The 15,874-nt window shown below is 35.8% G+C and overlaps 2 protein-coding genes and 1 long non-coding RNA gene across 5 annotated transcripts; all 3 read right to left on the reverse strand.

Annotated features, from left to right (window-relative positions):
• Window positions 1-673: 673 nt before the first annotated feature.
• Window positions 674-12,785, reverse strand: LOC147761756 (uncharacterized). 3 transcript variants are annotated; one of them, XM_087012581.1, is made up of 6 exons: window positions 10,525-12,785; window positions 9,732-9,761; window positions 9,276-9,351; window positions 4,701-4,771; window positions 3,064-3,194; window positions 674-1,540 (listed from the first exon to the last, which is right to left on the reverse strand). In XM_087012581.1, exons 1-6 carry the CDS (start codon window positions 10,583-10,585, stop codon window positions 1,535-1,537), a joined length of 375 nt encoding a protein of 124 aa, XP_086868707.1. In that variant the 5' UTR covers window positions 10,586-12,785; the 3' UTR covers window positions 674-1,534. The 3 variants fall into 3 exon arrangements, 2 of the variants coding, with proteins under 2 accessions (XP_086868707.1, XP_086868708.1); XM_087012582.1 differs by lacking the exons at window positions 674-1,540; window positions 3,064-3,194 and adding an exon at window positions 3,207-4,013; XR_015334446.1 differs by lacking the exons at window positions 3,064-3,194; window positions 4,701-4,771; window positions 9,276-9,351; window positions 9,732-9,761; window positions 10,525-12,785 and adding an exon at window positions 2,175-2,808.
• On the reverse strand, window positions 6,044-7,181 carry LOC147761757 (uncharacterized). The gene is made up of 2 exons (XR_015334448.1): window positions 7,020-7,181; window positions 6,044-6,795 (listed from the first exon to the last, which is right to left on the reverse strand). It is a non-coding gene; the product is annotated as an uncharacterized LOC147761757 (long non-coding RNA).
• Window positions 12,786-12,964: 179 nt separating the features above from the next.
• LOC106157764 (cartilage intermediate layer protein 1) lies at window positions 12,965-15,765 on the reverse strand. Its single transcript, XM_013533509.3, has 5 exons — window positions 15,577-15,765; window positions 14,716-14,792; window positions 14,291-14,501; window positions 13,930-14,006; window positions 12,965-13,629 (listed from the first exon to the last, which is right to left on the reverse strand). The coding sequence occupies exons 1-5, from the start codon at window positions 15,629-15,631 to the stop codon at window positions 13,345-13,347; spliced, it is 705 nt and encodes a 234-aa protein (XP_013388963.2). The 5' UTR covers window positions 15,632-15,765; the 3' UTR covers window positions 12,965-13,344.
• Between the last annotated feature and the right edge of the window lie 109 nt (window positions 15,766-15,874).

Raw genomic sequence — 15,874 nt, forward strand, 5'->3', positions numbered from 1 at the left:
AGATTCCGTTTTGAGTCGATTTTTAAAATCGCGTTTTACCTGTAAGTTATGATTTTTTAAAGTTACGATTGAGAATTATTTCACATAGCAACAAAGAGTAAGAATAAGAAAAATTCGCCAATGCTATCACCTCGAGGCTGACCTTGAGCAAGGAAGTACCGGTATTTACTTCCTTGCCTTGAGTTAGGCCTACTAATTCACGGTACTTCTGATTTACCACCGCTGAAGGCCGGTGGTAAAATTGCCGAAAAATCATGGTTTTGAGTTTTTTGTGTTTAAATTAACCGAAAATGTACACACACTTTTTTATATACATATATTCTGTTGCTTCTTATGTATATGCATATACATATCTATTTGTTTTATTTATTTCCTTATTTAATTTTGCTCTACATGGAGAGCATCTAATGCTTTTAGCGCTTTGCCTCCATTTCCTTTGAATAAACATTGTTAAAAAAGAACAGAAGTGTAACCCCCCCGAATCTGAGTAATCAAAGTTATACATACCTAGGGATGTTATATGACCGTGGCGATATGCTGCCTGTAATACGTTAGCATCAACCTGTTAATAAAAATTTGGAACCTTTCAATGTTATTACACAATAACACAATAATGATGGGAGATGTTATGATTAAATGCTTAGAAGAAATAATAAAAACAGATTATGTGAAATATAAAATGAATTGATTTTATTTGGGTTATTTATTTATTTATTTCAAACCAATTAATTATCAAACATGAAGCTTATTTTTAGAAACATAAACAGATATTACTGCAATATAACCCTGCTGGTACACAGATCTACAGTTCTAAAATGCAAATACCAAGTACCTTTCACACACCACTGCTGAGATGTGAATAATCATATGTATAAAGTAGTATAAATATCACAAAATGTGTGTAGGCAAGATATTTCTACAAGTAACCTCATTAATCAGTCAGGAAACTTCATAATGCACTCAATAAATGTAGAAATTTGAGCAAGAGAAATTCTACATACAGGCATGACAGATTTACCATATATTGCCACCAACCCTTAACTGAATGGGCATAGAAAGAACAGAGTGAGTCTCCCTCCCATTAAAAATAAATAATAAAAAAATAAATAAAAAAAAACAGATACTGTCATTCTTTATACTGAAAAACAATGGCACCTTGCAGCCTTCAAGATCTCACCATTTGCAGACAATGTTCTAGTCACTGTAACTTTGTACTTTTGATGAGGCACAGACACAAGAATAACTCCTTCGAAGTATATTGTGAAGGTCTCTTTTGTCATAAATCTGCCACGTATAACCTGAATGTACATATTGCGATTCACACCGCAGCAGCTTGTCTTAGTAAGGACTCAACTAGTTGAAAACTTGTGGCACAGCTCCAGGGACAAGATCACACCATCTACATGTACCGTTGCTGGGATGATGGATCTACTAGTACATTATCTATGTCTTGTCCTCCTAGTTTCTCTAATACCATTTCCCCTGATCTATGCTCACATCAATCTCTGCAGCTTTACCAACTGCTACACAGTTTTTACATCTGAAAGTATAAAGCAAAAATTGTAATAAAGCACTATCAATTTGCTTGTTATATACTGAATGAGGGCAAGAGAAAAAGGCAGAAACCTCATATCATAATCAAGATAACTGAAAATCAAATCTACATAATCAAATAGCTTTAATTGTACATACTGCTGATAATTTAATCTTTTAAACTTCAGCATAAATTTTGAATTTCTCTTGTTAAAGCATAGCCACTTTATCAAAATGTGCTTGAACAAATAATAATAATGATAATAATGATAAACAACCTGCACACATGATGGGACATGGAGGTCAATTGTCACAAAAATAAGTTGATTTGTACTTGGAAGCCTGAGAAATAATATCAGGTATTAATTTGAGCAGTAATAATTCCACAGCGTTAACAACGACACAAGCATATGGTGTTATGTAACAAAATCCATGCATAACTTGCTGTGGCAGTGTCCTCCTCAACCTATCGTGCACCGCAGGCTTTGATTTTCAATGTCATCAAAACTTTTTATTGTTGTTAGTTTGATCTATGTATCTGCTATTCAAATAATATCGTTTGGAAAATAACTAACTGATTTAATTATGCTTTTGCAACATGAAATTATCAATAACTTTGCCGGTTCACGTGTACAAAGTACCTTGCCATCAATGCTGCTCTTTTCTCCCCAACTCGCCACTGACAGGCTAACCATATCGTTTCAAAACAACGTTGGTATGCTCCTTTACTTTTGGTGTTGGCAGTTTTGCCCCGGGGACATCGTCTTCGGTTAAAAACAACGTATCGTTTTCACCCGGCTCCAGTACAAAATGTCCGCTTGCTGCGCCCCCCCAAGGAAAAAATCGTAGCACGTGGGTAGTTACGCAAGACCTGTGACGTATAACGCGCGCAAGGTTATTTAGCCGAGCTTCAGTGAAGATCGAGGGCAACCTCGAGCCGCTACCCAAAAATATCTTGCGTAGCGTCTCTCGGAAAACTCTGATTTATCATGGAATTCTAGACTACATCGAGGTTAAATCAGTCGAGGTCTCTTTAATGCTGAAAGCCGAAGACAGTGATCATGTGACCTTCTAGGCATCAAGAGAATGGTGACTTTGCTTGCGTTATCAGTTGACTTTAAAATCTCTCACACTCTTAAAAATTAACTTAAACTTTTCACGTTTAACAATTATTCTTTATAATTTTATTATACTAAGTCATATCATATGGGTATGGTTTGAAAACGGGAATTAGGGCGCATTCCCTTAGATTTTAGATCGATCTATCCCCGTGGGGAGTCTAGTAAGATGGTCAGTGATTACTGTCAGATAGTCCGGCTTAAATGTCCGTCCCGCCTACTACAAGCTGTAAGGGGGTAATTAACTTCCGTGCCCTCTCGGCTGACAGTTAGCGTGAACCCCCAGGGAGTTAGGTCGATCTAGTTGGATCGATCTAATCTGTGGGAAAGATATTTTCTGACAGTCTTCCAAATAATTTTTGTTGATCCATCTTCCATTTTTGACCGTCTTACGACAAAAGAAATTAGATACCTGAAGTTGAAAACCTGATCGTCTTCTGGAAGACCAAGAGGACGGCCTCAATCTGCCCCTGAGGTTCGCTTGCCTCGGGAGTCGTTGATGGCTCTCACTGTTTGCTGCAGTCTTGAGACGGGAATTCAAGTCTGGAAGTGGAAAGCAAGTGTGTGGATTATTTTAACGGTTTGTTAGGGTGCAGACTCGGCTGTGCAGGCACCGGGTCCTGGACGCTTTCGACTAGCTAGCAAAATAAGAAACAGCATGTTTAATGGTCTTCTCGCGCTCGTGAACGCAAGCGTGCTACATGTGCATAGATGCACATACGTGCATGCGTGACCATTACAAACACGAACGCAAACATGCGCAACTTGCAAGAACATTGCTAGCACACACATGCACACACAGAGAGAGGTTCTCTTGTAACTACTGCTACAAAAGTTCCCCGTTTTATATTTTATTTTATATCTGATAGTTGTTCCTGTTATCTCAAACACCTAAATAAACTACACCATAAACATTTCATGTTTTCATTGTAAACAGCTACCGTCTTCTCTATCGCAATGCGCAACACAAAAATTTCTTCAAACCAATGAGTTTCAAACTAAGTCAATTAATTCATTTTTTGTTTTCTTTTTAATTGCTGGTTTCTTTTTTTAATGTGTGTGTTTTAAACCCACAGAATGATTTTCTATAAACAATTCTGTCAGTGTTGAAACTTGCTGCCCAACGAATAATAATAATAGACTGGCAAGGAAAAATATTTATTTGATAAACCATGTGATACATATTTTGCTTCTTCCCCTTACAGGTATTTGTAACGATAGTAAGATCAAAGATCATTTTGGAATTTCTTCAATTGTTACAAGTAATAACACAATCATTAGATTCATGCAGGAGCCAACGTTGTGTAGTTGTTGGCTAATGTTCAATTGGCTCCGGTGGGTAGTCATAACTTGGAATATAATCTGAAAATAAGGAAATGTATGACATGATACTTTTTTATGTTATAATAGGCATCACAGTGATTAGAAATAGTTTTGAAACATTAGCAGTCTTTCTTCAATTAGCCCGTCCATCTTTGATTAACCGCTATGGCTTGTACATGTAACCCCTTATCTTTAACCCCCCTTAGGGCGCATTCCCATAGATTTTAGATCGATCTATTCCTGTGTTCGTGCTCTTGTATAGGAAGAATTTAAGGTTCAAGGTGCACTTCATAATTTTGAAAATGCCCTATATTCTTATTTTTGCAATCCACAGCTTCTTATAAAACCTTGCATTCACTTTAAAAACGATTTAACTCCTTAAGTAATTTTTTCTGGAGCGTACTTGATGTTGATATTTATAAAGGAGCATACAGGAAGACGGTCGCTGATTCCAATGACTGGTAGTCCTTTAAAACTAAATCAACTTTTATAAATTTAATTAAAGGTCGAATGTAATTACAGAGAGGGATAGATAAATGATTTGTGAGTACGATAAAATGCCATTTACCAGGGAAAATCCATTTGGCGGGAAAATCCCATGGAGTTGCCCCTTAAAAGATACATCCATTGTTAAATAACTTATCAGTCTTTCTCTCTATCGTTCTCTCTCACTATAAAGTTAACACGAGCGTTTGAGATATGCTTTATGGCTGTATCAATACATACGAGTCATGCATTCGGTTGGAGGCACTTCGTTGCCGTTCACTTCCCAGACTGGAGTGCAGAAACACCCTTGTCTGAAAAAGAAGCAAAGAAACTAGTAATACAGGTATAACTACAATTATATGTCAGAAACATAGCTTATTGTAATTAAGATGATTAGATTTATTTGTCCAACACATCAATTTTATTTTTTTAAAAACTATCGGTGTCAAGAATTCTAATCAGTTCGGTATATTGAAATTTGAAATATAATCTGAAAATTCTTGTCATTTTTAATTTGACCTGTCTGACTTTTAAACATTTCCTTTTTATGCAAAACTGAGAACATATCGTTGTGAAAATATTCGTATTTACACTAATTAATCTCTCAAATGAAATCATTCTTCTGTCACTTTCTTAAACCAAGGAGTTATAACAGAAGGAGATTACACGCAAGCCTCTCTATTGTCCGATGTCTGTTACGGTGGGCGGAGCTAGCTACGGGGGGCCTCCTGTCTCAAGGTTTCGTCTGGGTCGCTCTCCTCCGCTTGGAGATTGATTTTATATGCGTTATTTCGCGTTAGAATTCGAGATCAGTAGTGTCAAAGCGGCGCTGTATGCTGACGATTTTTTTCACAGGTAGTTATTTGGACGATGTGCTGGGAGGGAACGATATCATAGAAAGCGATTATAAGGTGGTGACTGAGGATGGTCGCCATGAGTTTTTTTGAGTCGGTGATAGATGGCTTTTCTTTTGCAAAACACAGTGAAAAATCACCAAGGATAAGTCAAAAGAAAACGTCCCAACTGTGGTTTGTGAAAATGACATTCAAGTGAACGTCTGTCCTCACTGCCAAAGGGCATAATGTTAATACATAAACGTTTGGACCCCCCTGCCCTTTGGTCCCATAAACATATACATTGAGACAGTGCCTAAGCTTTGTGACTGGTTTTTAATTTCTTTAAGTATTTTTTTCTCACTCGGTATAATTTTAATATCATAATGCATTAAAGTGAAATTTTAATCAAAGGTTGAGGCAATTCCACGACATGTCAGTTTACTAAATACTCGTTATAAATTTCTTTATCTTGGAAATCTCCCTTTTTATTTTCAGGAATATTTTGACACATACTAACACTTCTTATTTGTCGGTAAACAAGTGCACAGTGCTAAACATTAAGTATAATTTTTATTCATTCATAAATATATTTATATTCAAAATATATCAGAAATTTTAGTATTAACTGAGCTCTTTAAAGTGAAACAAATAAAGATGAGAATTTTGAATTTCAAACTATTATTTACTATATTAACTTAAAATATCTTTTAAGTCAACTCTATACTCAAGCATCATGATAGTAGCATCTGTGAGTAAAACCATTTTATTATATCAATAGAAGAACAAAAACAAAATTTTACACATAAGCAGTAATTAATGAAGTCATAAGAATGATTAAGTTGCTATAGTTTTCCAGTTTTATGCAGTCTATGTTGGCATTTTTTTCAACCGTGCAAATAGAAATAATTATATTCTTTTTTATCTGACTTGCTGATACCAGTCTGTGCCAGATACTATTCCACTCACAGGCCAGCAAGGTCTGAGAATCTAATGGGCTGAATGAAAAAAAAAACCCTAGAAGATAAAGTGGCTAATTCTTACAAATAGGATAAAAAACATGGGATTTTCAAAAGGTTATTATAAATCAAGACAACGCTTAGTAAGAACATTTATAAAATGAACTGGAGTACATGTTACAACTGAAAAAATTAACTGGGCCAGTAAGTGACTGCTTTAAAGAAATTTCACTGAAACAGTCCAAATTTTACTGGCAATCAAGTAGACTGTTATACCATGGCACTCAACAAATTATATATAGGTTTTGAATTTTTTTCCACGTGACAGTAACATAAAATTTATGTCAACTTTTGAAAGGTATAGAGTCAGTTAGGTGACTGAAAATATTTTAAAATGTCATGAAGGAGCACTATTAATTTAATGCAATCTCTGTTGGCCAGTCTTATCCAGTTTCTTCTCCAAAAAGGACAACTCAAGTGAGAATTTCTTCAGGGCCTTTTCTTCTGCCTGCCAATGCCATGCCACTCAGAAAAGAGAGAAACCTGTAGGTTAGAAAAAAAAAACATAATAATAGCATTATGAACTACTAGTATCCATGAAGACATTATGGAATTATGCAGTGAAGTTTAATGTGTCTTGTTTTGACTTGACTGAAATAATGTTCACCACATAAATGAACAATTTACAACTAAATTTATATAGAATATCAAGATTCATGATCACAAGCTAATAACCCCAAGAAATTGAAAGAAATTGTACTTATTACAAGAAATTATTTAAATCCGCCCTGGTTCCTACTCTTCTGACAGGACAAAAAGGGGATTTCAGAGAGGCTGGTTGCTAAAAGGAAAATGCCCAAGGTTGTTGTATTTTGAAAAAAATTTAAAAAAGGGTACTGTTGTTAGTGAATGTTTAATGCATTGTAGGCATTATGACAAAAGTAACTTACCCCAGACACGCTGACCTCCTTTTTTCATTGACATTTTTAAATTTTTTCCAGCCTGACCATAATTCATGTATTCAATGCAGCCTTCTCCCATATCTATAATAGAATAAAAAAAACTTAAGTAGTGTTAAGATAAGCATGTAAAATCCATTATCAATTTTGAGAGAATTTCTGTTTCAACACTGCAAGATGAAATATTTACTTTCAAGTAATGAATAAACCTTAATAGAGTTCTATTCTTTTGTAACCACCAAGGCAAAGCTTCTTTCTTAAAATGAACAGAAATATCCAAGCTTGCCACCTAACATGCCAAAGTAGTGAAGTATAATTAAAGTAGAGAAGCAAGTACCCCTTAATTATAGAGGTGTCTTACACAATAAGGTGTGTCTTACACACCTTGACTCAAAGGGAGATGTGTAGTGAGATAACAGGTTAAGTAATTGGTATATCCTAGGTGAACTTAAAACCTTTAGACTTTAAATTAAAAGCACCAGGATTCATATGTGTTCTTTTTTCAAAGGTTTAATATAAATTAAAACACATATATGTAAAAAGAAGACTAAATAAGTTAAAAATAACTATGCCATGAAGTCAAACTTCCTGTTAGACCGCCATGATGGAAAATGCTGGGTGGAGGCAAAATTTTCCAGTCAAAAAAACTGAGCACTTTACTTTAACAACAAAGTTACCACTCCAAAGCCACCCACCATGGTGAGAAGAAAAATGATGACCAACTGTCATGATAAGTCTTCTTAGATTTAAACATGAAAAAGGTAAAGGCCAAAATGGTACATTTACCCATAACACTAGAGTAAAAAATTGGTATTCTGAACAAATCAGGTTATTTTTTTCAAGAAATATTGGAGCAGTATCTATGCAATATATACCACGCCACGACCAAGATGTTCAAGAATCTAAACACACCAAATTTTTTTATAATCTTGCATTTGAAAAGTGCAAAAAGCGGTAAGGCTTTTGGCCGTAACAAGCGTAACACTTTTTGATCGGAACTCATGAAAATTGTCAATTGTCGTATCCAAGCTAGACCACATGTAAAATCGCAAAAAAACAATACTGCTCAAGCAAGTGTGTTGCATACATAACAATTAGTTAAATTTTATGACTGTCATGTGACACAAGTTTCAAAAAGTAGGAGGAAAATGTCTTTTGGAGTAATTTTTTTTCGAAATATTAACAAGATGGCGGCTTAAGCATCTGCTTGTTATTCGGCTACTGAAAGTGCACCCAAGTTTTATTCTTTGCTATTGCCACAAATTACTTAACAATTGCAACTGTATAAAGACCAAACTTTCTTCATCTGATACTATATTTATAGGCACTTGTTATGAGTGGGAAATATTTTTCGTGCAATATTTATTCTCCACACACCACCTCGCGAGATCAACGTGTAGCTGGACACTTACACAGTGAGACCCTACGACATAAAAGTTGCAATTTATCTTCATATTTCGTGTAGTTATGCATTTAAAAGCACTTACCTGTTTTTTGAAAACCTTGTCCAACGTAATATCATATAAATTCTGTAATTCTCTCATTTTAAGAAACTTTTGACTGCGTTTCTGTTTGTGTCCTCTCCAAACGACAGACGAAGGCATCTATTCTGACAAACGAGATTTAAACGAGAGTAACAATTAAGCGTAACAGAGATAGGCATCCATTGTTCTCTGGGTTCTATTCATTCCGACCAATGAGAGACCGTAATACGGGCTCCACCCCCACGCGTGTAATCTCCTTCTGTTATAACTCCTTGCTTAAACTGACTTGCAACCCCACAAACATCGTTTATGTACAATCAAATAAAACTTTCGTGAAGGACTTTCAGTCATATAACTGCTACCAATAGTGTGGGAATTATTTCGATTGCCTTTCTGTCACTTTAAAGTAAACTGAGGTGGTAAAGATTTCACGTGGGATTGATAAAAAATATATATTTATTTGAAATATTTGCCATAAATCGATCAATAACTGGAAGCATATTATTTGCCATTTATCTCTTTCATGGAATCTTGCATTGCTCGGGGTGAAGACACGAGCTCGAGGTGACCTACATTGTACCTGCAAACTGCGTCGGGAATAGAGCACTTGGCGTAGGTGCAAGGGTGGACGAGGCAATTTACGATCGTGGTGCAATCTGAAACAGAGCAAGATCTTTAATATATAAGGGCGTTCAGATCTTGTTTTTAAATTTTTATGTTTAAGGTAAATAAAAATTTGCTTAGTTGTATTCACATTTGTTTAAACATTGACGAAAGTTAAAAGGGTGAAAGGTAAATGAAAAAAAATGATAATGTCGATCTTGAATTCAGGGCATCTATGATTTGTATCATATTAAAGGGCAGGTTAATGGATTTAAATTATGTAGAATCGTGAATAGAGATCTTTTGATATTTGCATTCATAAGTTATGGTTCCTTTTTACATTTCATACTAAAGAGAGTCATTTATCTTTCATTTTCGTAAGACTTCATGTAATGTCAAATCCTTTTAAAATTAGAGTAATATATACGTATACCTCTAACTGTTTCCTCCTGTGGAGTGGTTTCTAAATAAAGACAATGAAATATTTTTGAGAGTAAGATACTTGTAGCCATTTAAAACTGGCTCTGAAAGTGCTAAAAAGTCTCATTTGCTTGTATTCCAATTTTAATTTTCAATCTTGTAAACAGATAAGCCACTCAGCTTTACGTCTTACACCACTACACGTCACTTCCGGCACAATTCTGACTAATGCTGATCTTCTCCGGTACCCTTTATTTGTATATCCATCTGCCACTATCAATCTTTGCGATTTCACTATTATAGTAACGCTGCACTTATGTCTATATTAAGAAATCTTACTTAGCTTTTCTTTATAAATTTTGTAACCAGCCAGCCTGACCCATGCCTTCCCTCTTCGCTAGAAATTAGATTCTGGACAGTGAAGTAAAACAAGGCTCACCTTACTCTCTTCCTTACTCCCCAACTCTCTCATTCTCTCTCTCTTTCTTTCCAAAACTTACCAGTAACAGCCAGTAAACACACACAAGAAAAAGAATCACAGCACCCTTCATTTTTGATGTAATGTGGCGTTAACTGCACAGAACTTCAAAATGCTGTTGAACCTCAAGACACGAAATACTAGTAGACAGGGCAATATGCTTAAACGACGTGGTCTTATTCCCAGACCTGAGGGGAAGGGGGGCAAGGGCTCTTAAATTCGTTGTGCAGTAAGCTTCGTTGTGCAGTAAGCTTTAAAGGGATTGTTCATTTCACATCATACAGTGTATGTAGATTTGACACACGCACACACACATATCATGCGTTACCTTTACTTATCCTCTTCTCAACTGGAGCAGCTAAACGTAGGAATGAAATGTGATAAGACATTTTCGAAAACAACAAACGTGCTTTTACTCAGGTAAACACGTTGTTTTTCTTGATTATCTACAACAGCAATCGCCTACTATAAATTTCACCTGATTGCATTCAGTTCGAGTCTCTGGATGCTTTCCCAGAGATTTAGATCGATCTAAAGATTAAGATTTAGATCGACCTAACTCCCTGGGGGTTCACGCTAAATTGCAGTCAGCCGAGCAGGCACCATAGTTAATTACCCCCTTACAGCTTTTAGTAGGCGGGACAGACGCTTAAGCCGGCCAAGCTGACAGTAATCTAGTGAGACTCCCCACAAGGATAGATCGATCTAAAAATCTATGGAAATGGGCTCTCTCTCTCTCTCTCTCTCTCTGTGTTTGACTTACCCGAACAAATCATAACCACAGTCAGCAGGCTTTTAATGATAATAACTGCAATGACTCTAACCATCATGCTGTGCAGAGTGATGTGGCTATAGCTATGTAGGCTTTCCTGTAAGGCTAAGGCTGCTCATTAACTTTCTCTTACTTAAGTTTCAGCTCTGTTCAAACACAAGCATGGGAGTTTTGATAAAGCGACAATACAGGGAGCTCACTGATGTTACTTAGAAACCATTAAGTACCTGCATCATATGAAGTGAACATTTTTTATTCTGCTTGAAAAAAGAAAAGTTTATTTAACTTTACTCCATATTGTCCTGCCATTTATTGTCATATGTAAACCAGCATATACCAACTGCACTCTCATTTGGCCCCTCTGCCATACGTTTTAACTGCTTTGATAGAAATAGTTGAATTAAATAAGTGATATTAAAATCTTTGTAGAAGAGCTCTCTGTCAGCAGAGAATAGAACTAAAACATTATTTTAGATAAAATCCTTTTTATTGCAGCTGTACTGAGACTCCTGTGTCTGATACAATTTTGTCTCCAATAGTATGATGTACATAAATGTCTGTGAACAGTGTCAAAAAATCTCTCTTTCTGGTTATTCCCATTTACGCACGTGTTCGGTCACCCAGTCTTCCTGATTGCTTCCTAACTCCAGTTTTATATACCACTTATCTTCAGTGACCCTCCATGGTTAGTAAGATTCCATGCCTTTGATACAATTTTGTCGCTAATAATATGATGTAAATAAATGTCTGTGAATATGTGTAGAAAAATAGCTCTTTCTGGATACACTTTTCAAATTTACCCACGGTTTCGGTCACCCACTCCTCTTGGTCCTCCTAACTCCAGTTTCATGTACCCAGTCTACCCATTTTAACTTATGATCAGGTACCCCTATCTTTATGCGATGTTTCCAGAAGCCTGTCCATCTTCAATTACCTGCTCTGGCTTGTACATGTAACCCCTTATCTTTAACTCCCACTTAAATACCATAATCTTCATACTTTTGTATAGGAACAATTTAAGATTCAAGGTACACTTCATATTCGAAAATGCCCCATATTCATATTTTGCATTCCACAGCTTCTTATAAAACCTTGCATACATCTTAAAACCGATGTAACTCCTTAACTAATTTTTTTCTGGAGCGTACTTGATGTTGATATCTATAAAGGAGCATACAGGGGGATGGTCGCTGATTCTAATGACTGGCAGTCCTTTAAAACTAAACAAATTTTATAAATGTAATTAAAGGTCGAATTTCAGTACAGAGAGGAATAGATAAATGATTCGCGAGTACGAAAAATGCTTGCACCTGTCACTTTCTTTAAACTCACTTGAAACCCCACATTACCTTTAACTGCTCTTTCCTCTAATGGAGCTGCTTTGAAATAAAGTCTAAGACAATGAAATATTTTTGAGAATAAGATACTTGTAGCTAAAAAGTGTCATTTGCTTCTTGGACATAATAACGTTATTATGTCCAAGGTTTTAGGGGTGTTTTAGGATGAAATTACTGTATATTTTTCTCGGAATGTATGTCAAATAATACTCTGTTACCCTCTAGCGATAAATGCCATGAACACCTCTCGCTGTCGCTCGAGGTATTATGGCATATATCGCTCGGGTGACAGTGTATTATCTCACACATAATGCCTGGTCTACTCATTATGTGACTAATGCTGCACCATGGAATTGTATTGTTGGTCATTTTGTGAAATTTGATGTGAATACAATGATACCAGGAGCATATCATTCCACAGTCATTTATCTCCCCTAAAGTATTGGTCCCGGTGACACTTCTATTGTCCAGTGTGTGCATCTATCATTTGATGAAATAATATTTTTGAGCTTACACCGATTTTTTTTTACCGGCGCATGCTGACGACTTAGCCACGCCTCCCTTGGTAAGGGGTTTGCCATGAGGGGGCGGTGCGTATTTATATTTTTCCTTGCCTTGAGTTTCCCGTTATTCAGTTAAAACTCAACAATGTTCACTAATTGTTTTCTAGCCTCTTTATTGTTTCTGAGTCTAAATAAACAAACATGGCGTATAATCGCAGACAAAATTATTCTTTGGGAACAATCATTTGGTGCCATTTTGAACTTTGGACAAATGAACTGTGTCAGTAAAATTTCATAATTAAAAAGGCAAACTTCCATTGTTTGCTACTACTTGTAATGAAAAACAATTCTCACTCAGTATGCTCTGTTTTTATAAAGAGAATCAACAGAAGGAGAACAGAACGTCTAATTTCTAAATAATCATTAAAAAGTATATGCAAAATCTATTAAAACAATACGACTGCAACATTAACAAAAAGTCGGACTTGGTTTTCAAAAAATATTAAAAATATTAAATCAAAATTTTTTCTGGTCGTCTAGATAGGTACAGGACCAAAATTATTATTAGGACCGCCTCCTATAGGTCCGACCGGTCTGGGTCCTGCGCTGTTGGCGGGGCAAGAGTAGCGGATCTCGTAATCTCTGCACATCCTTCCACCTGGTTGGTCAGAATTTCTGCAGATCAATCCTGCACTAGTACAACGCATGCGCAGTTTGTCGGGTGGATTTCCGGAAAACTCGGTGAAAACGTTGTTGGTGCCCCTCTCACGGCATTCGGCCCCGAGGGGTTTTGCTCCAAAGGGGCAGACTGCGCCCAGTTTCTGCAATGATGATTGTTATAAAGTTGAACAATGAACTTTGCTTTTGGTTGAATTTTGAAGATATGACGTGCCTTTTATATAAAAAGATTGAAGGATTTATAAAATAAAAAATGAAATGTTTTATATGAAATGTCTTGCATTATAGGCGACGGCGTAAGATCACTGCAAATTTTTACATTTTTTTCATTTAATTTGTTTACATAATTTTCGGATTCGTATTTTAATATATAAGTCTGTGGAACCATTACTATTTATTAACTTTCGTTGAGAAATGTAGCCTACAAATTATTTCTATCTTACCAATTGCTCAGACAAGTTTTCCCAGTCCCCAGTTCCGGAGGCGTCGTCACGATCAAACCACCTACTCCATACGGACACTAAAAATTAAAAATACTTCTTTATTCGTTTTTAAATTGATATAAAATCTTTTGAATTATTGAACAAAATGAGTTGTAAGTTTTGTCGCTTTATATTTTTTAAAATGTATTATATTAGAAAAAGAAAACGGTAAAGCACATTGCTGTAAAAAGAAACAGCCCATATATGTTTTTTAATCGTTCATACGAGCATGGTGACAACAAAAGCACCAATTAAGCACAATATTATTTTTCCTTTTTGAAATCTAATCACTTTTGATAAAGTGTAACCTTCCAAAACTTACAAGGACTGGGGCAAAGGTATCGGATCTCGTAGTCACTACACATGGAACCAGCCTGGTCGGAGTTTTTACAGACAAGTCCCACTGATGGTGAACATCTGTGAGCCAGCACGTTTGGTGGTGATCCGCTTGTCATGGTAAAGATGGCGCCACTGCCTCTGACGCGACACTCGGCTGCGATAGGAGAACTAAGGGGACAGACGGCTCTTATTTTCTGAAACGAAAAATAGTCTTGATTAACAATGTGCCACAATGTACCACAATGAACCTATGCAAAAAAAAAAATAATAATAAAATAATAATAATAATAATAATATAGTAACATTTTAATAGAAATAAGCTCAAATTTTGAATGATATAAACCTGCTGAGATTATCTAAGAAAAAGATTATATTTATTATAATATCTTAATTAAGCTGAATGTTTACATTTTGGTCAGCTAAAGTTTCCCAGTCTCCAGATCCGGATTGATCGTCTCTGTCAAACCATGCAGACCATCTCAAGGCTGGAATTAAAAGAAATAGAAGCAAAAATAATAATAACAGGCTAGTTCGTTTGCATCGGGTAATATACCGAGTACCATTGTTGTATTGAAAAGATGACAGACCAACAATGGCGGTTCCTATATTTTGCTCCTGGGGAAAAGGGTAAAAAAATTTACTTTGTTTCGCTTGGGTCGGCAAATATTAACAGCGGACGGAAAATTTATCATAGAACTAAAATTTAAGCATTGAAACATGAATGAAAAATGGCTGGTTTTCGTGTCGTTTCGTTCCTTATACCGGGTCATTTTGAAAAGAGAAGTGCGCGTCTCAGACGTTTAGGGAGGGGCACGTGACCCCCCGTTACCGTAGTAAATCTTTTTAAAGTCCCACAGAGATTTTTTTTCCAACGGCGATGAAAACATGATTTTTTGAGCCCACAGTTGAAAATAAAAAATAAGAATCATAACATTCTCGGTTGCCTAATTCAAATTTGTCAGCACTTTATATATATACGAAAGAAGAATAATTAGAAATTGTACATATTTATGAGCCTATAGTTAACGACATCTTTTTTGAGAATTCACCATCTATAAATATCGGAACCGTAGTTCAGTTGTCTGAGTGAATACAGATTTTTAAAATCATAATTAAAGGAAGCTTAATCTAAGTTTATAAACTGTTAGTAGAATTTTGATCAGTACTCTTTACAAAAAAATTAATTTAATGAAAAATTCATTCCGTTTCTTAAATGTCAGAGCTCTAAATAATTGTAACCCAAAGAAGCTAAAATATAAGAAAACTTACCCTGAATTTGAGCCAAAGCGCTAAAACAGACCAATGCAGCTAAAAACAATTTCATTTTTGGTATCTGTCAGTCTTTCAATATCTTCAAGTTCTGTTCTTCTTCTGTAGTATGTCCAAGGTGTATATGCCTAGTGCGGGTTCTTGGCCCATATTTATACTCCTCGAGCTGCCGTGCCATTTCCTCATCAACCCGGCAAATCCGGGACTTGTTTTTCGGCCCACGGAAGTTATTATTACTGTTCCGAATATAACTGGAATCATCTCACCATAACCGTAGACCTATTATTAGTACCATTAA

The sequence above is a fragment of the Lingula anatina genome, chromosome 5 (genome assembly GCF_051362555.1).
Source record: "Lingula anatina isolate TDL-2025a chromosome 5, LinAna3.0, whole genome shotgun sequence".
NCBI lineage: Eukaryota > Metazoa > Brachiopoda > Lingulata > Lingulida > Lingulidae > Lingula > Lingula anatina.